This window comes from Corvus brachyrhynchos, unplaced genomic scaffold, assembly GCF_000691975.1.
Source record: "Corvus brachyrhynchos isolate BGI_N302 unplaced genomic scaffold, ASM69197v1 scaffold62, whole genome shotgun sequence".
In the NCBI taxonomy this organism is placed as follows: Eukaryota; Metazoa; Chordata; class Aves; order Passeriformes; family Corvidae; genus Corvus; species Corvus brachyrhynchos.
Genome location: NW_008236629.1, coordinates 2,062,291 through 2,082,846, shown reverse-complemented (window position 1 = coordinate 2,082,846; position 20,556 = coordinate 2,062,291). Strand labels below are relative to the sequence as shown.

Here is a 20,556-nt window from a genome sequence, read left to right as displayed (position 1 = left end):
GCCACCTTTTTTTCATTTGTAGTCTGTCTCGAGTTGTGTATTTTTATTCTTTACGCTAAGAGCAAAAATAAAATAATATTAAGAAAATTTTCTCCAAACTAAGAAAATGAAAACCCATCAAATATTTTAAAGAAACCATAAAAATTTGCATTGTGTTTGCTTCTGAGTTCATATTAAGATTTTACTGCAGCTGCTTCAAAATTATGGTCCATTTCACATGTACACAGCTCATATTCCTTGGTGTGTAATTCCTTACCTTCATTTGTGTTTGTACAGCAGCTAGTGCTACAAGAACTAGGTAGTTTCTAGCTGTGGTCCAGATTTAGATCAGTGAACAGTGGCATTTTTATCCTAGTTGAGAACATGGTGATGGTTGAGTGCCATATTTCTGGATCAGCTTTTGTTCTGGGCTATAGGACTGGTGGTACAAGCACTTCCTTTGCTACAAAACCCACTGTTTCCTTAATTCGGGTGAAAAGAAAGGAATTCAAGAAGGATGTGCCGACCTTATTGATTCTATCAAGGCTTTCCCTCTCTGCTGATTTTAAAGCCAGTAAAACTTACAGAGAAATTACACATCCCTTTGAAAGTTGTCTCACGAAACCCATCTGACCTTCTGCAGACTGAAGGATGAACAGAATGACTTCATTTTCTGTTCCAGTTTTTTCAACAGCCACTGCAGACTGTGAGGTACTCTGTTTTGCCTGGATTATATTTACTCTTGCTAACAGTCAGGGACAAGACCAGACTGCAAAATTTGGATGCAAGGTTGGCATCTAAGAATTTGGTCAAGGCTTTTAGAAGACCTAAAAACCATTTGCAAAACTGAAATTAGAGAGTTCCGATTTTTAAGCTAAACCTTCCTTAGAGTTCAAGTGTAGCTGAGCCCATCCTGTTAACCAGCATGAATAAATATTTTGCATTTTCTTTCTATCTGATGCAAATTTAAAGGGCAGTCACATATTCCACGCTTTAAGAGAAGTCCTGCAGATCCCTAAAAGCAATTTTAACATTAAAGTTGGATAATACTTAGGATTTACATAGCATTTTACATCTTCAGAATGCTGCATGAGTATCAATCCTCACAATATCCTTGTGAGGCAGGTAAGGGCTAATATATCCATTTTAGAAGGGGGTGAGGGCCTGGTCCCCTGCTGTGATAAGTTGGCATAGCACTGGCCCTCATACACCAGATATGGACCTGGCCCCAGAAAATTTAAGTGACTTACCAAAGGCCACAAAAGGAGTGAGTACGGATAAAAGGCAGGAGAATTACCCAGGAGGATTTCTGTCATGAGAAGTCAGCAACTTCCCATCCTCTTCCAAGAACACAGTTATGATGCCTCTGCTTAAAAGACCCCCTGTCTATATCCAGAAACCAAGCAAAGAGGCACCTGCCCACTGAGCTCTACAGTTGCTGTTTGCTTTGATTTGCTTCTTCCAGAACAGCTCCCAGAAATACCACAATAGCAAGCTGAAAATACAGGTGTTAGTGACAAACTACGGGACTGGAAAACTTTCAAGAGCCACTATAAACTCTGCAAAGTTCCTCCTGGGAATTTTATAAACTTGTGTAAAAATATATTAATTACCTCCACTGAATACAATATGAAACCCTCAGCAATCTACTCAAAAGCCATGTTAGAGTAATTCTTAAACCAATCAGTCTTACAGTTGCTTCACTATGGAGGAGTAAGAAGCCAGGTATTCAGCACAGAGTAAGAGTAAAGCTGTGAAAATCCCCTGGCTTTGTTCTTCTTGACCTGCCATTTCTTCATGAGCATCACGCTGTGACTCAGCCCAGAAGCATTACTAGCATTTAAAAGTAAGCTGCAATTAGCACTGCTTCTTTGACTTCCCTGGGAATTCTGTGCAAGGAGGATCTGCCTAGGCAAAGAGGCTGAAGTAAACGTGCTGCATCTTTTATAAGTCCAAATAAAGAGCCAAAGGATCTCTAAGTGGGGGATAACTACAGAAAGTAACCAGACCACGTGTGTAAGCTCAAGTGACCACAGACAGGGATTGCAGAAGGATGTTTGGATACAGCAGTGTGAAAAGAAAGCCTCTGGGCTTAGCAACAAAAGGAGCTGCCTGCTGGGGCAGGAACACTACACCACCTGGGAGGCTTCATTCCCTCTGTAATGTTGCTGAGCCAAAGACTGGGGGCTTCTCAAGGACTGTACTCCTGAAAAGGAGAAGAATTGATCAAACCTCCCAGTTTTACAGTGCAAAGATGCAACAGGAAGGTCCACAAAGGCAGTGCCACAGACAGCAACGCCATTTGTTACATATGAACAGCACTCCTTGTTTGCTCTATTTCAGAGTGAAGATTACCCTTGCTGGGGTTGAGGGAACAGTTTTAATCCCAAGAAAAGTTATTTAACAGACTGCCAGCAACTGCTTAGTGCTTCTCGGGATTTAGGCATCTCAAAATTGTGTCAGATCACTGTCCACAGCAGCTGGTCTCTTCCCAGCAGGAAAGAGCCTCCAGGAAAATGGTCTCGTTCAAGTAATATGAATTAGAAAGAAGAATGCAGAGCCAGAGGGAGATTTTGAAGATTAAGAGCCTTTGCTGGCAAACCTCCAAGCCAGTCAGGACCCTCTTCATATGCTGAGGGCTCTGCCTCATTCCCAGGAAGGCTGAAGCTGTTGCAGCACCTTGGATGGAGCAGAGAGGGAGCCAGTGTGACTGGCCAGTAAGTCCCAGCCAGGTCACTCCAGGTGACCTGTTACAGGATCGCAAGGGAACAACAGCCCATTTGGGCTGCACAAGTTTCTGCTGTCCCACCCAGAGACCTCTGCCACCAGAAACTGCACCTCTGATGGCCAGTGGAGAGGAGAGGCCTCCTAATAACACATCAAGACTCTATTCTGCAAGTAGCCAGTGCCTGACGGTAGAGCAGGACAGAAAGCAAGCCAAGAAGAAAAAGCAGACAAAAAAGCAACTCAGCTATTTTCAGGAAGTTGAAGACTACTCATTTCTAGAGAGAAAACAAAGAGAATCAAAACTCAAGACTGTTAAATAAAGCTTACTTTATCACACAAGCATTTCCCTCAAAGCAAAGGGAAGCTCAGGATGTGGGGGGTTCCTCTGAAGAACTGCCAGCTAAGGACTGAGTGTGCAGGACTGACCCATGCCAAGGAGCTGTGACTCAAAGACTTCAGTGTGCCGTTTGCTCACATGCTGGGAGGATGGTGGGGTTCACCCCAAATGCTTGGAGTTCCTCTTAGCTGGGTTAGTCTGTTGCAGGAGGAGATTTGCAAACAGCTGAGCTGAGTAACAGCAGGTGACATCTGCAAAGAGCTACACTGCAGGGTTCAATCTGTGGCCACGAGATAAGCAATGCTGATGAATGAAGATGGTTTATGGCTCTAAATTCCCTTAGCTGTTTACTCCAGGCAGGCCCCGATGTGCCAGTGAATGAATACTGACAGTATTACATAACAGCAGTAAAGGGAAGGGATTACACGGGGCTGTGCTACCTACAGTGCTTTCCCTCTTCATAATGCAGCTGACCTTTCTGATCCCTGTTTGAAAAGCAGCAGATGCCTCCACGGGGTCAGGGGGGTTAACCTCGATTTTTGTAATACTGGCTGCATTTGCACTGATGGAGAACTCATGGGGAGGCAATGCCTATTCCCTGCCAGGCACTCCAGGTGAGGCTGGAGAGGAGCAGGAGACCCACTCAGCACCTCTCAACACAAGGGAAAAGCTAGCAGGGTTCTATGTGAGTCCATGTGAGTTTGAGAAGGAAGTGGCAGGCGTTTTGAACACAAAGGACAGTGCTTTTCAGGAAGCTCTGCTGAAAAGGGGCTTTCTAAAAAAAAAGAAGTGGTGAAAGGAGGATCGTCTACCACCAGCTGGCAAAACAAGGCAAACTACATCCAAAATCAGGGCCTTGATCACAGGAAATGCTCACACAAATATCTGAGATACTGCAGGCAGCAGTACTAAAAAGTACTACTGAAAGTGCTACTAAAACTTAATGGGTACATGGAATATTACTTGTTAGGACATTGGGGAAAAAAGGCATAAAGATTAGACGCCTGTCTGCCACACTAAGGATAATTAGGGCATACATTAAGACAATGAGTAAGTTCTGCTGTAAAAATCAAAGTTCCTCGTGTGCCCATTACATCTCACTGGTGGCTGCAGACACCGTGTAACTGTGTGCATGTGGCGAGGGGGAACACGCTGGCCTGGCTACCAAGATGTCCCTGAAATCCCACCAAACTCCTGCTCTCAACAGTTCTGCCACCTGCAGCAATGCTGACTTGCACCTAGAGACCTGCCCTGGAGCAGTGATCACTGCAGTCAAAGCACACAGCACTGCCAGCACACCTCTTGCTCTGTGCCCTCAGCTTAGGGTTCTACTTTCATGCTGGTTCTGCTGGGTACTGCCCCACACACTGTCATTGACTCCAGAGCTCAGCTCCCAGCTGGATATGCTGGTTTTACTCTCCCTCCATAGCTCCAGTTTGCATACTAAGTTTGTAATGCACAAAAAGAGACAAACATCGGTTAAATTAATTTTTACCTATGACTTTAGCAGAGATCTGTGCCTGTCTGCCTACACTCAAGAGCAAGCCTTTTAGCACCATGCATGGCCAAACCTCCTTTCCACCAGCCCTCCTCTTCCCAGATATTCGGCATCAATTTCAAGACTTAACAAGTAAAATGCAGTAGTACAGCACTTCCAAGGAGGAAAATTTGAATGAGTAACTACTGCAGGGGCAGTCTAAGCTTTCTGATGTGGACTCCACACTGAAGTAAGCTGTAATCAGAGAAAGCCATTGAAAAAAAAAGTAATTCCCAAAGGTAATGCTTCAAAGAAGCAAAATCAACATCACCAGTGTGCCTAGAGAAATGGAGATCTCTCTCAGGGGTGAATGCAGCTACAGCACCTGAGATATAACCCATGTGTTCACAGCCTATTGGCACTCTGCCTAGCTCCTCTTCCTGAAGTCCTCTTCATCTCTGGTCTCCACAGCCGACAGCGCGATCAGCATTTGGGCTGCGTAGTACGTGGCCATGATGATGAAGCGCGAGTAGGGCACGGGGAAGCAGAACTCGTTGAGCGCGATGGTGAGGTCGGACACCATGAAGAGCATGGCGCCGACGCAGGCCGACAGCTTGGTCCACGTCCACAGGTCGTTGCACAGCTGCACGCCCGCCATCGCCCGCCAGCCCATGAAGCCGATCAGGGCGATGTAGACGGCCACCAGGTAGGTGAACGGGCCCGAGAGGTAGGAGTACAGGAAAGCATAGCAGGAGCTGGAAACAATGGCCATCAGCAAGCCGGCTTTGAGGTCCAAAGGCTTCATGCCAAAGGCTGAAGAGTACAGGATGTGTGTGATGGCGAACATCAGCAGACCTGGAGAGAGGCAGTGACACAGGAAGTGTGACCTTTCAACAGTGACTGGCGGTCAGTAGCAGAAGAAGATATTCCTTGCAGTGTTACCCCGTTAACACTACCAGTGAGAAGCACACTGACCACTCAGGACTATTTTATTACGAAAATCCATACATGGAGATAGCACCAAGCCCCCAACATAAATAAAAGCCCCAGCACAACACCCAGGTACAGCTCTGCTGTGATAAAAGCCTTTCTGCTGAGAGGCCGGGTGAACTAAACTGCTGCAGAAGGAATTGAGCTTGTTTTTCAGGTAGTTCCTCTTCCCGTTTTGGGCGGAAGGTTGGGAGCAAGGCAAACCAAAAATCACCCCCTCTAACTATCCATAGTGTTTTGCTCATAGGTCATGAGTGGAACAGGAAGACTGGAATCAGAGCAGTGTAGGAACAAAACATGACAAAAGACACTAATGCCTCCAAACCCAGACACAAAGCCTGCCCGTATTTAGCCACAAACCCAAAGGCACTCAAGGACTAAATCTGGCTTCTACTCCATCTCTGCCCATAGCTGGGAGAAACCTAAGCTGGAAAGAAGCAGCTGGCATATTTCAGAGACCGCACCAATGTGATCTGCCAACAATTTTATGGCTATTTGCAAGATTCAGATGAACCTTACCAGGAATCAAACAGGGAAAATAAAATGCCGGCTTCCCTTTGAAGTGCAACACCCCTGAGAAATGCCAGATGTGGGTGTTGGAAGGTGCTGCCCATATATTATGCACTTGCCACTAATCCATTTGACAAAAATATGTCCCAATGTGTTGGTACAGCTGCTGCCTCCAAGCTGTCATGACAACTGTAGATAATGGGCCACAAACAGAGCTCAGCTCCTTGGGTCTTCTGGTTCCCAGACCCACACATGGTGCAGCTGCAGGCTCTCCAGCTTTATCCTGGCAGGGTTATTAGAGGAGCTGGAAGTTTTCATGCAGCTCAAAAGCATGAAATGGAGAAAAGGATCTGGGAAGCTGAGTCCTTCAGCAGTACACTTGCTCACTTTTAACACATGATGCACTGGTGTAAAGGGCAGTCACAAAAACCTGCAGCTGGAAGACGTTGTTTCATCCAACTGCTCTTGTGTTGAGGCAGCTCAAGGAAGTGGAAGTGTCTCCCTGCCTTTGGGGAGGACCAGACCAGACACCCACTGAGAGCTCAGCCATGGTGGGATGCAAAGGAAATCCACAGGAGGGAGGGGGCTGGTGGGGATCTGTTTTGCAGGGTGAGGCTGGAGAAAACGGACAGTGTGAAGGGGAAAGAAGAGAAGCACAAAAGAGGGCAACGAGAAGCTGATGTTTCACAGAGCTATTGCACTTCATGGGCACAGCACTGAAGAAACTGAGAAGGGATTTAGGACAAGAGCTTTTTATAGGGTTATAGTGCGGGATAGGTTAGAGCCCAGAGAGGTGGTAAGGATAGGAAAGGTATGTCACCCTAGCACTAAGGAATGTTTTTTCCTTCAATGGCATTATATGGAGCATTCTGCAACAGGGAACTGAAGAATGTGTTATCCTTCATGCAGGCATCTGGCAGCAAGGAGGAGGAGGAGGAGGAGAGGACAGGATGCAGCAGGCAAACAAAACCTGCAAAGGCAGGAGGAGTTTCATGATATGTGGTGAGGCTGGTCACAAAAAAGGGAGTCAGCTCCCAGGTTTACTCATTCAACACCCACAAATCAAGACAGGACCTGGGAAATCTGTGATGGCTGCACGGGGAAGGGGGTGCGTTTCTCTTGCATTTCTCAGACTTTAGCTTGGTCCTCTCAACCACATCACGGAGATCAGCCCTTCTCTCTGTCCACTTTTCTTCCCCTGGGTTTCCTCAGGCTGGCAATAAGGCCTTTTTGCTAGTCCCTGCCTTCTTCACCAAATGCATAAATTGTTTCTAAGTGCCTGCTATCAAAGGAGGTGGATATTAACACTGTAAAGTATCTTCTACATGCAGTAAGACACTAGTCAGGAAATAGCATGTTATTAATGGACTGAAACAGCAAAAATGAAAAAAAGTCAAGTGTGCCAGGAGTAGGTTCCTAGGCTCTCGCTTCCCTATAAAGTAATGAACAAACGTCCTTTTATAAACTCATTGTCTCAAAAGCTTTTCAAATGAGCCCAGTTTCCAACCCTTTTCAGTCCAAAAACTGCAGAAATTGAACAGAATGTACATTTTTATCTAGTATTTCCTCTTCTCTCCTGAAACTTCAAATTCTCACAACTGACAACGTCAAAAATATTGTTGTCAGCAACAGCAACCTGATGAGTTTTAAATAGGAGAAAATACATTTTGCAGGCAAGGTGAAGGATGAAGTGGAGCAGCGCACTTTATCTGCTTATATCTGAAATACAAATTTTAACACTTCCCTACAGAAGGCAGTAGCTCAGTGGGCTGATTTTTTCAAAATGCTCCAACAGAGCTTCTCTTCTCCTTAGGAAGAAAAAATGTGTCTAAACCCACAAAGCAAAACTTCTCAGTTGTGAGGTTAGGGTTGAAAATCTGACTCATTTGCAGATTAAAACACATCAAACAGATGCTGAATTGCTGTGACTGGTTAACCTTCCTCTAGCAGTAAACTGGAGATGGAACTTTGAGATATATCAGCTACACAGGAATGGAGAAGCGCAGAACAGTCCATATATGAAAATGGTCATGGGGAGATCTGGGCCTTGAATGTTTTCCAAGCCATAGCTTAAGGAGCAACTCCAGGAGGCAAAACCAGTTGGTCTGAGGCAACTGAGCCAGGTACTCCTGTTGGGAGGAGGCCCATCAGTGGGAATGTCAGCACTCAGCACAAAAGGGATGGCACCTTGAGAAAGCTGGCGCTCCTCAGCAACGTGGCTGAGGTTCAGCCAGATAGGTCCAATCCTCAGTGTCTAATCCAAACCCCAGCAAAATCAGTAAACATTTTTACATAAACTTTTAATGGGATGGGGATAAGCCTTTGGGAAGAATTAAAACCACATTCAGAGCATTTGGCCTTTCATATCTGGCACTGCACACACTTCCTTCTCATAAAGAAAGAGCTTGTGGGAATCCCAGAATAAAACTAAATACTAACCTCATGAGAGAGGGGAAAAAATAAGCCTTTGACTTTCAGAGCTGACAACAGCACAAGTCAGAAAAAGTCCCTCGTCTCATCACATTTTCCAGTGGGACAGTCACAGCAGTCAGTTCATGGTGGGTGTTATGTGAGATCCCTGTGCTGGTTAAATTAACTTTAGGAACCCCAGCAGTCAGTTCAGTGAAGGACTCAACTGCTGCTGATTTCTTGTGACAGTCCAAGGCCAGGGAGAGCATTGCTGCAGGCAGGTTCAACGTGGCTTTAAATGATTAATCTGAATCATTATGTTCCAGTCTGCAAACTAGCAAAATAAACCAAGCTCGTTTTGCTCTGAGAGATGTGGATCTTTCTGTAGAGAAAACAGACCACTGTGGTAAGGTTTGTCCTTGACTGACCATCATTTAAATGTTTTGCAAAACAGACATGTCTTGTACAACAGGCTGCATAATTCACACTGATGAACATGCAAGTAGGACAAGATTTCTTCTGCTTTGGTTTGTGTCATCCACTTAATGCCTCCCTCAGGCTATGGGCTTGTCTATCAAAACATAAATGTCCTCTCCACCTGTCTTCCACTGAGGACCTTTGCACAAGGTGTCCCATTCCCAATCCTTACAGCAAAGGGCTGACAGATCTCGTGCAGAGAGATAGGAGGTAAATACTTCCTGTAGCTTCATGGGAGCAGACAAGTGACATGAGCATTTCCTTCTCTTCCCCAGGGATTCTGCCATGCCACCTTCTCAACTCCAGCCAGCCCAGATGCTGTGACACATGCCAGGAAACCAAACCTGACCCAATTACCTCTCTAACCTCAAGAGAAGCTCAAGAGAAAGACTCATCCATTATGTGATTCCTCTAACCATGATGGATTTTAGTCAAGGGGTGAGTGCTTCCCAGCGCCCGGGGCTTAAGCTGTACATGAATAAACAAAACATGTGGCCCAGCAACTCATTACTAAATAAAGAGGGTAACAGCTGGGCTCCATGGCATCCCCTTAGGACTGACACTGTACTCACCATGAATGAAGTAGCCTTGCTCCTGCCAGATGAGAAAGGCGTCTCCTACTGCCGAGAATATGAGTCCCGCTAGGATGCGGCTGGCACTCCGGTGTGACACTAAGAAGTTAATTCCATGAGCCAGAAGGAAAACCCACAGGCAAAAGATGGGCAGACATTTAATGAGGGCACTGAACCAGGAGGGGCTGGAAGTTGGCAGCCAGAGGACAAAATAGACACAAGTGGCTTTAAAGAAGGGGACCAGTTTGGGGCCTTCGCTCTTCACCTAAAGAAAACAAACATTGAAAAAAGATAAATTAATAGGATCATCAGAAGCATCAGTGGAATAAACTTCATAACAGAACTGTCTCCTTCCTTTTGAAAGTTGCTCTTCCATATACTGTCAGCTGGCAGTGTTCCTACCCCAAGAAATGCTGGTTGAACTTGACCATGATCCTCTGCCTAGACCTTTGTGACTCTCTCTGCTAAAAACACTTCTTGGTTGGCAGGATGGGCTTTAGATGGTGGATTTGGAAGAAGTTTTAGATACCTTTTCTCTTTATTTGTTCCACTGAAAATATTTAGGCCATCAGTCAAACTGCTCCGGTGCTCCGTGTCACCTATCATGTGTTTAGACTAACCCTTTTTATACACCTTTCCTGGAGCTGTGGAAATACTGCATGCCCAGATATACCCCAGCAGCAAACAAGCCAGCAAAGGCACAAATCTTCTCTCCCATTTTCACAAATCCACCTGCTTAGCCGGCTGCAGATCACCCTGAGGATACAACCTCTCTCCTAACCCATTCTTTCTCCTGCCCTGTAGCCTCATGCCTGGGGCTTGCTGTTGGCATCACGAGCTTCAAAACCCAACACATCAACCTCCCAGGTGAGGATGTAACTTCCTCGGCTGACTAATACCAACATCAACCACATGTGGCTTTGTTCTAGCATTACACTAATAATACAGTACCCATATTGCAGGAAATGTTTTGACTCAGGGCTCTACTGTGTAAATACAGACACAAAAAAGCAGCACAAGCACTTGGCTACTCATAACAAAGCCACGAAGCAGGGGCAGGGCACAGAGCTACAGACTCCACAAGCTGGGTCTGCTCTTGACAAACACTCAGCTGAGACTACTCTGCACAGTGATACGTATTGTGTTCACTTGCCCTCCTCACATTTCTGCATTTCAGTGCAGGTGGGGAAAATGCCACGTGAGAAACAAAGCTATGATTTTATTTGCTCCCTGGAGAAGAGCTGAGGGCCAAAACAAGGAGCAAAGGAAAAGACTGTAACTGTTTCCATGCCTGCCTGAGCTGTGTCCTGGAGTCTTACAGGCGGCTTGTTTCCTCTTGCACCTAAGGCAGTGCAACCCCCAGAGCTCCCCTGCAAGCAGGGGTTCACTCTCAGTCCTCTCATTTCTTTGGTCAAGCAAGATTTATTTGCTTCATATCACAATGACTTCCCACTACTCATGGCCAGAGCCCACAGAGGCCTCCTGCCTCCGTGGAGGAGGACACGGGAAAATTTATTGGCATCCAAAGTGATTTTACACTGTGAAGTCCAAACTGGTCTTTTGGTTTTTTCCCAAACAACTTGATCCTTTTTTTGCTTCCTGCATCATGGGACATTGCCATGACCAGAGTCCATCTTCCTTTGATGCAGGGTGCCTTGATGCAGATACCTAGAACAGGTGGAGATTGCACAGGAAACATTCCATGCTTACAGTGCTCAGGTCATAATCTCATAAAAATTCCAGAGCTTTTACGGGAACAAGCACACAGAGTCAGGTGGAGTTGGAAGACAGAGGCAGAGGCAATGGAGGGCATCTTCACATGCAGTATTTACAAAGGGAATGCAATCTCTGAAGCAGTGAGGCTATAAATAAAGGGCATCCCAAGAAGACAGTGCCTTCAAAATTTTTCTCACATCTGATGGAAATTTCCCCAGCATATCAGCAGTTTCTTGGCAGTAAGGTATTTCATCATACATTATTCATACGCTATTGCCAACACAATTTTTAAACACTCCATTAAACAACCAGGCTACACAATTCCCTAACAAAAGGACATCAGCAAGCCGTTAACTTTCTTGTATTACATGGGGAGCTGTCATGAGTCCTCTACTTAGGCTGTCTAAATTAATCACCATTTACTACTCCTTGTCTGCGTTCCTTGGGAAAATTCTGGCAGCAAATAAGAAATGAACTTGAAATAAAAGTCATAGAAGCACATCTAGTCTCACAGTACTGGGGTTGCCTGCGAACTATCAAGTATTGTAGGGGAGAGAGTGCGTAGAAGCATACAGGAGGGTATTTGGGTTAATAAACATGGGAAGCTTTATTTAATACCTCATATTAACAGAAAAACGTCTGCTAGGAGCAGTTACCATTACCATCACAGCTTGCCCTCCCCTGTGTGCACACATGATGAGGCTTGGTTTTAATGGTTTTAATTACACTTGTCATTTCCCCAGGAACCTTGCCTTACTGAAGCTAAGGTACACACTTGTGCAGAATTATTATATTTGCTTGGTAAGCTTAAAATTACCTTTTCTCACTATCTGAATGTGAATTTTGCAAGCCCAGAAGCTTTATTTTAGAATAATGGTTTGTATTATTTCCATCCTAATGATAATTGAGGAATTTTTCATGCATAAGAATTATAGAACCCTCGTGTAAGAATGACCTCATACTTCTGTAAGGGCTACAGGTCTCTAATCATTGACACTTTATTTCTTTACACTTTTTTCTCCAAGTATACTTCACATGAGTTATTCCCAGCCATGCCCTTGCCCACCACTGAATGCTGCAGCTCACTGGAGCCTCTTCTATGGCTCTGACCAAGATGAGAGCCTCATGAGTGGCACTGGAAATACTTTGGAAAAATCCTCCAAGAAAAACTGAGGCAACCAGAGGGTGAGGCTGGAGATTGTCCTCCATTTGGTCATGTGGCAGAGGCTTGGAAAGAGGTGATGCGGCAATTTGCCACCTGAAGGACAAGTCAAGACTGGTATTGGAAAACCATGTACCAACATGACTGGAAGCTGTGGCTTGAGGAAAGCCAAGCATATAATCCATGACGGGATTGGCCTGTACCACAGGGAAGGGAACATTATTTCTTGGCTGTGTGGATAAATTGGATTAAACCACCCATTTCCTTTGTCCCTGTGTCTCAGAGTTAGAATGTGAGATGGGGCTGGAAAAGGAAGCACTTGATGGAGGTGACAAGATCCTTTTTGCTGATGTGTGTGATTGTCATGGCTTTAGGCTGGGTTTCACCATTTTGTCACAAATTCTATTGCATTTTTCTTCCCAATTCTTTTCTCCTGCCACTGCTAATTTACTCTGTGCTGAAATGCAGTACAGAAAGTATCTTGAGTGCAATAACAAGGCAGTATTTCCAAGTTTTGAGTTTCTAAACTGAGCAAAATTCAGGGCTTTTTCTTAACTGCTATGACTACTAAGTTACTTAGAGTCTTTTAAAGTTAGTTTAAACTGCTGTAAAGCCACTATCTCTGTATTTGTAGAATTACAGTAGAAGTATTATTTATTAAATTATCTGTATCTAACCAAATCCAATTAAACCCTCCAAGACTTGGGCAGACTAGGAGGAAGTTGTGTCTTGGCTCTCACCAAGATGCCAGATGATCTCCAGAGGACCCTTCCAATCTCAGCTATTCTGTGATTCTGTGATCTTCAAATAGAACATGGTACTGGCACATGGAGCTCTCTGGAGGCTCAGGGCTTGGATATCCACCTTCCTAGGTGTTCATAGGTTTACAGCACCCCTTCTTGTTTTGTCTGTACTCATTCTGCTCCAGTTTGAAATACTGCTGCATACAGCCTGTGCTGACTGCTGCAGGTACATAACCAAGCCAAAATTTACACCTGGCTCCTCTACTCCAGAATAAGCCCCATCCACAGAGACATTTATAAGACAGTGCCCTGATTTTCTTTAACATTTTGGAGACAATTGTCTGTATCTATGTCACAAGTGGGAAAGCAAATCCAGCTGCCACAGGGAGGGAGACATCTTCCTCCTGAGGCACAGAAGAACATCAGAAGCTTGTTGCATTAAAATGCTTAAGTTGGACAGAGTTCACTGTTCCTAAGCCTTGCACTGATCCCAGGAAACAATGTGGAGTATCAACGAATGCTCTTCTCTCTGCAAAGTCCCCTAAATCAGCCTGCACAGAAGATGAGTATACAGACACCAGCTGTGTGCCAACCTGCTGTGGGGATATGGCTCACACCCACTGGGCTGCAAAATGCTGCTTTCCAGAAAAAGTGCTGTAAAAATAATACCCCAGCTATTCCACTGAGCAACACTCAAGCACAACTGTGTGTGCTGGCCAAAAAAAGCTGGGCTGTTGTCCTCCACCCAGCCCTCCCATCAGCCTTGCACCATTTTGTGTCTGAGCTGCTCCTCCTGGCTTTTGGCATCCAGCATCATGGATCCTGCCTTGGTTCTACCCTACTGTGACAATAGCTCTCACCCCCAGCTGTGTGCCAATAAATATTTATTTGGTTTTGTTGCCATGTTTGCTGCCACTGCAATCCCATGGCCCCTGTTTCTCAATGTCCAGAATACGTGGCTCTCTGCAAGCCTCTCCAGCTCTGCTCTCCTGCAGGAGCAAACATGCTCCAGGGGGACAACCGATTGCCTATTGCCATTTGTCAAGGAAGGTACTGGCTTGTACATGTCCCAAGTTGCTCCTCAATAAAATACTGAAAATAAGTGCTTGTTATGAAGGGTGGCGAAGAGTTATTGAACCAGCCAGTCAACCTGCCTGAAATACTGTGTTAGTGCAATGTATCTTCGCAATTAATAAGAGGGTTTATGTTCGTGCTGGAGATGCCAAGGGCCAAGCATCCAAGGCAGATGGCTCCTGAACAGGCTCCACATGCTGCAGGAAATTCAGGGTGATAGATGAACCCTCCTCCCCACAAGTGGAGACAAGATCGTAGAGGCTACATCTAAAATGGATTTGTAAAACAGCAAATAAATCACCCAGAAGATGGTACATGATTTGCCTTTGGAAGAATTTGTGTGCTGATAATCCTGTCTTCATCGTGCTTATGCCATGCAATGAGTTTTGCCAGGTCTTTATTGCAGCTTCTGGCACTCCCCAGCACAACTCAAGGCCTCTGTTTCTCCCACAGGGTTAATGCAGTGAAACTCAGCACATGCTCAACTGTTCAGTCAGACCTGTTTGCAAGGGGTCAAAAAATCATGGTTTTGTCTGACAGGAGCCTCTGTTGTTCAGCACAAGCCAAAATATCAGGACTCTGTCTGAATACTTCCAGCCTTCAAAAGGACCATTCTCTCCTCCCAGCTCAGACACATGAGTGTCCAAGGCAGCTCTTCCACCCCCAGGGTCTCTTCAACTCCTGCAAAATAGGGCTGATTTGTTGGTTTTTGTCATTCTTCCCTCTACTCCAGCAGCCTGGGTACTCTCTTCCCCACCTCAGTTAAGCAAAATAAGGTCCAGCTGTACTTCCAAGCTTTGCTCCACAACAGACTAACACAGGGTTGAGAGCTAGAAATACCTGACTTCTTTTTCTTAAGACCAAGCAATGGCTATTTGCCAGAAAAATACAATTAAAAAACTGGCACAGGCCCTCACAGTTCTTGGATTGTGAACTCAGCTATATTGCTGCACAAATTCTTGGCACCAGAAAAGTCACCCTTTGGTGGAGGCACAGAGGAGCAGGCAGTGGGTGAGGATCAATCAAACTGGCATCTAACAAGGGCCCCTGTGCACAGCCCTGGGCTGCTCCAGACACAGCTGCATGCAGGAACAAGAACCACAACAAAACTTATTTTCACCACCAAGCCAAAATGCTACCCAACTAGCATTTACATTAACACTCAACCTAATCTCCAGTTTAACAATGGAGGGGATGAAAAGCTGTCAGCACCGAGGTTAAAACCTTCCAGACGAGCGACTTCCCCTCAGATGCAGAGAGAAGCACGAGTTTCCCTGCAGATGCCTGGCAGCAGGGCAATGTTTGCCTGTGCCAGCCTCTCCCAGGTGGAATGGCAGCTTGACTCCCCGCAGCGAGGCAGCACGCCCGGGCACCGCAGGGCACGGCACAGCCACCCAGCTGAGCATCAAAAATGGGGTGGTTTGTGCCAGGAGAGCCAGGGAGCACATGAACGAGGCTCCTCGTGCTGTGACAGCGCCGGCAACACGAGATTGCAGACACCACTCTTGCAGCGTAAGTACAACAGCAGCCCCGTCTTGTCTTCAGGTGCTTAAGGGAGAAGAATGCAAAACACGCTGGGTGCTGAGCAGTCACACTGACCACACTCACAGGGCAGCTGATGAGGCCAGGCTGGCTCAGCAGCTGCTGTGACCTGGGAGCTCTTGGACATTGCAGCTCTCTGCTGCTACACCCGTAAGATAAAAAACATGCATCTGCAGACACCCGGTATGTAAAAAGTCACAAATGGGAAACTGGGGTCTCGCCCTCAAAAGACTCCTTGCAGGAGGCTTTAGAAATGTAGGGAACAGTCCCTCAGGAGCCTGAAGTAGATTTAGGTGGTTCTGGAGCCAAGGAAATCACCCCACTGCACCAGGGCACAGCTTGTGCCACGTATTGCAAGAGAAGCCCACTCCTACTTCTTGCCTTTTAAACCGTGACTGCGCAAAGCTCTCTTGAGACACTGGACCACGGTGTTCCCTCCAGCAGTTAAGGAAGTTACAGTATCCATAAAGTTATCTCCTGTACGGAATAGAAGACGAAATCCTGTTAGCTCAGCTAATGAGCTATGCAAGTGTCTCTGGGACCTTCCTGCACTACCCAGGACCTACTGCTATTAGGCCAGGCAAAGATGTCAGATACTGCTACACCCACCAGTACCTTACAAACTCACTGGGGTACCTGCCCTTGGCTTTCTGGGACCGCAGGGAAGCCTTCAAGGTGGTGAAGCCTTTCTTTAGCTGATGTTAACTCACAAAAATTGCAGACAAATACAATTCACCCTGAACTCAAGACTCAGCTTGGAAGTACGTATTTTTGCTGGGGTTTGGTTTTGGGGGGTGGCTTTTCTTTTTTCCATTACCAGTCATCTGTCCTGTCTACCAAACTGGCACACGACGACAAGCAGGGCTATTTTAAAAACCTCTTCTTGACCTGCAGTACTAATGACTGACTCCGCATCTGTAGCAATCCTATAGCTGTCAGCAGTTTCAGAGAGTATGGTCAATAACATGCCACTGCCAAGGACTAACAATGTTCAACTAGTCAAGAGTTCAAAAGTCTCTTCAGGCCTGCAGGGGCTGTCAGAGACTAGTGCTTTCAGGGTAGCTCAATGGCTCTCAGAAATGAAAGCAAAAATATAGTATTTGCCTGCCAGCATCTTATCTCAGAGCAAAGACTGCTTTTCTCTCCTGAGATTCCAGATCTTCCCTTTTGTGTAGCAGAAAGCAAGCCTCTCCAAACATTTCCTTTGCTGTAACACTCACAAAAGAACCCCTTGCAAATGCTTAAAAACCTGAACCACAATGGGTCTGTCTTTTCATTTTGCTTGTCAGAGCTGCAGTGCTGCCACAGCAAGGGCACACACCCTTCCTCAGTGAGGTCAGGTGGAGCCACATCCCTACTGCTACCCTGGACATCAGGAGCAGGCTGCGAAGCCACAGGGAATTTCAGAAGCCAGGCAGCCAGCACCCTGAAATGCACAGTTGGTACCTGTCCTAGGCAATTCCTCTCAGGATGGGAAGGGCAATTATTTAGCCTGTCACACTAGAATCCAGATAAAAAAATTCTACAGCTTACAGAAAAGTCTGCACAACTTATCCTGGGGAGGGCTTCCAGACCACAAGCACGCATTCTCAGGAGACTCATCATTATTTATATCACACTTTTCTGTGAAAGGAGTGCAGACTTCTGTTGCCCAGGAAGAAGCAGTGTTAGGTGAGCCCAACAGGCGAGCTGCAAGGCACAGAGCCAGAGCAAAAAGCAGCACCCCCGTACAATGCCCATTGCTACAGACAAGTGCCACCCACTGACATCTGCCCCAGAGCTGTGTGGCAAAACTGGAGCCTCTCTCCAGTCTCTGGTGCAGACCCAAAATAAAATACCCCAGGGAGTGCTGTCAGTTCTTTCCTTGCCAGCACCAAGGGCAGGCTGAATCTCCAGGTAATAGCAGAGAGGGATCTGCATAGACAGTGCTTTGTTCCCAGGGCTGAAGTCCATCTTTTGCCTGCATCTCCCATCTCCAGCCCTATTTGCACCCCACAAACCACTGCAACATTTATGTACTTGTTGGAGGGCCCCAGCCACTGTCATTTCGCTGTGGCAGGGGGGATGCATGGAAGAATGTCTACCCAGGGAAAATGGGCACTCGGCAAAGCTCTACCCTGCCCCATGCTGCTTTGCCACCAGGGATTGGCATTTGTGAGGGAAGGGAGGCCCTTCCATCCAGAACCAACCTCTTCAGCAGAGAAATGTCCTTTTACCTACAATCTGTGGGGAATAATGTGGGTCTAAATGAAGGGCATTGCAGGAGCTGGTGCTGCCACAGCCCTTTGCAGGAACAGCTAAAGAGCCATTAGTGTAGCCCAGAAGGCAGGTGGCACACAACAGGCTGTACCAGCCCTATCAGCCATTGCCAAAGACATGCCAAGGGTGAAACCGCCTCAGGCATTCAAAAGGCACTTTTGCAGCTCGCTTTTCTGGCTCACACAACAGACTGCTGCACACCTGCCAGAGGTGAGGCTTTTGCAAAAAGAACAGGAAGGAAGAGCTGAAACAGGAGGGGAAGGCAGCTGCCAGTGACTGGGAAAGCTGGTGGCTCTGCACAAGAGACTTTCACTGTGTGAATCCTCACAAGGGGCTGCAATAATACCAGCAAAAGCAAGTGGGGCTGTGCTGGGAAGCCCAGGAGGCACTGCTCAACTTGTCTTATGCCTATCAGGAAACTGAATGAAAAGCTCTACTCTACCTGTGTATCATGTCCTGCAGCTTGAAAGCTTGTGAAATACTGATATTAAAGAAAATCAGAAGGGAAAAATAGCAATGCATCCCAATAAAGATGTGTATTTAGAGAGGTGCTGCTCTGGTACCTTACAAAAAAGCAGCAGCCCTCCTCATGTTATCATGGGATCGATATGCTTATGAGACAGGAAGGTGTTAAGGTCAAAGGATGACAGCAGAGCCACAGATTTTATTTCCAATATCTATTCTTGTGTCAAGATTCTGTGACCTGGATAAGTCAGTATCACACACAACTTACCTAAAGACAAATTGGATCTTCCCAGCCAGTCTCAACAGATGTGGAATGGGCAGGTGCAAACACTAACCTGCACAAACACTAACCCATGCACTCCCAGGACTCACACTGATACACCAAGGCTTTCACTTGCAAAACCCCTGCTGTAATCAGGCTGCATGAACAAATGCAGACCACACTCACATATGAGTGTACAGCTGCTTACCAGGGTTATGCCCTTTATATTGAAGGTGCAAATCCAGAGATGCAACCAAGTGATGTGGAAACTTCATAAATATCAATTAAGTGATAACCTTGTCATCACACTCCTTTTATATCAGGGTTGTAGGGAAAAGCCACGAAACTTGCTTTTTTCCTCCTGCAATGGAGCACAAGTCAGCACTAATATCCATGCCCTAAAAAACCCAAAAGACACAAGCAAATAAGGATACAGTAGCCAAGCCATGGCCTCAGCCCAGTTCTGCTGGAGCCATGGGAGGCACGTAAATCTGAGGATCTGTCTGGTGTGCCTAGAGTGTCCTGAAAAATGAGCAGCTGGCTTAATGTCAAACTTCTCTCAGTCTCAAGCAATGATTCAATCAGAGGCTACTTGCAACCAGCAGAAATGCACTCATTTTGATACATAACAGGAAATTTAATGCCTGATGCCAAATGATGCCATATCTGCCTCCAAAACTGGTATCTGGTGAGAAGCAAGACATGAAACTTTACCATTCATTCAAATTTAACAAAAGCCTCAAGGTCAATTTGGTAACACAGGTTGTCTCATCTTCCCTCACTTTTGGCAAGAACGTCTTGCAGTAATCTACAGGAATTAGTGTTTGGGAGAAGACTAGCCTGCTGGTAGAAACACGGCATTTCCATAGGATCACAGCAAGGTGAATCAAAAGAACCACCATCCTCACTAACAGGCAGATTTGCAATACAAGAGTCAGCCTTGCAACACTGACTAAACGCAAGAAGAGATGCAAGTTGCATTTATCCAGAGCAAAACTGGATCTGTGCAACTATTGAGTCACAGGCTGCGGTGTCAGCCCCTGGGCTCTGCTGGTGTCTGAAATCCTTCCCACCCCAGAACACTTGAAATCTTCAGGAAAGCTCTTGCCCAGCCCATCTACTGCCTTTCAGCTCTGGTGGTGTGTAAATTCCTAGACATAGTTTTCTATGCCGTGTCACCTGGATACTTGTTCACGTCCAGCATTACATGGAGTGATGCTCTGGACTGACACATCTGTCACACAGAAACCTGTCATTAGCTGAAATGCTATTTAGATTATGGCAGTATAAGAAATGGATATAGGAAGGGCACAAGCAGGCTAGAAGAAGGAATAACCATCACCCTAATTTTGTGTATGTTGCAGTAAGCAAAATCTACATCTCTGTTGTAATGACAAATCTGCTGGGCTTTGTGTGACATGAAGGACAGTAGAAAAATTAAGTGTTGATATAATAACCACTTAGGCCTCCAGGAGGGGAGTTATGTAACTAATAATCTTTTTGCTGTTCAAGAGTTCCCATATGCTAACAGAAGATGGGTTCCTGATGCCATCTTTTTCTAAGAGTCTAATTTCCCTGGAGTTATTATTTCCTCAGCACTATGAAGTTACCCACAGAGAAGATAACTTTGGCTGTTCTGCCGCACGCAGTGTATTTGGATAGAGATACTTGGACAGGAAAAGAGAACGGAAGAAATGCATCTCTGTCCTTTCAGAGGAGTTATGTGTAAGTACAGACTTCTGAGCTGGACCCACAGTCTTAACGCACAAAGCACGCTTTGAACAACAGGCGCGTGTGCCTTGAGTGATATACTTGGGTTAATGAAGCCTTTAATCCACAGCACTGCCTGCAGCAG

General features: G+C 45.9%; 1 protein-coding gene across 1 annotated transcript; it reads right to left on the bottom strand.

Moving 5' to 3' along the window:
- Positions 1–261: 261 nt before the first annotated feature.
- TMEM86A (transmembrane protein 86A) lies at positions 262–10,310 on the bottom strand. The gene is made up of 3 exons (XM_017726568.1): positions 10,260–10,310; positions 9,479–9,743; positions 262–5,375 (listed from the first exon to the last, which is right to left on the bottom strand). Exons 1-3 carry the CDS (start codon positions 10,308–10,310, stop codon positions 4,948–4,950), a joined length of 744 nt encoding a protein of 247 aa, XP_017582057.1. The 3' UTR covers positions 262–4,947.
- Between the last annotated feature and the right edge of the window lie 10,246 nt (positions 10,311–20,556).

Coding starts and splice junctions, on each gene's coding strand:
- TMEM86A (XM_017726568.1), bottom strand. CDS start 10,310: ATGCCAACAGCAAGCCCCAGGCATGAGGCTACAGGGCAGGAGAAAGAA. Junction 9,744..10,259: donor CAGGGCAGGAGAAAGAATGG/GTTAGGAGAGAG, acceptor TGTTTTCTTTAG/GTGAAGAGCGAAGGCCCCAA. Junction 5,376..9,478: donor GCAAGGCTACTTCATTCATG/GTGAGTACAGTG, acceptor GCCTCTCTCCAG/GTCTGCTGATGTTCGCCATC.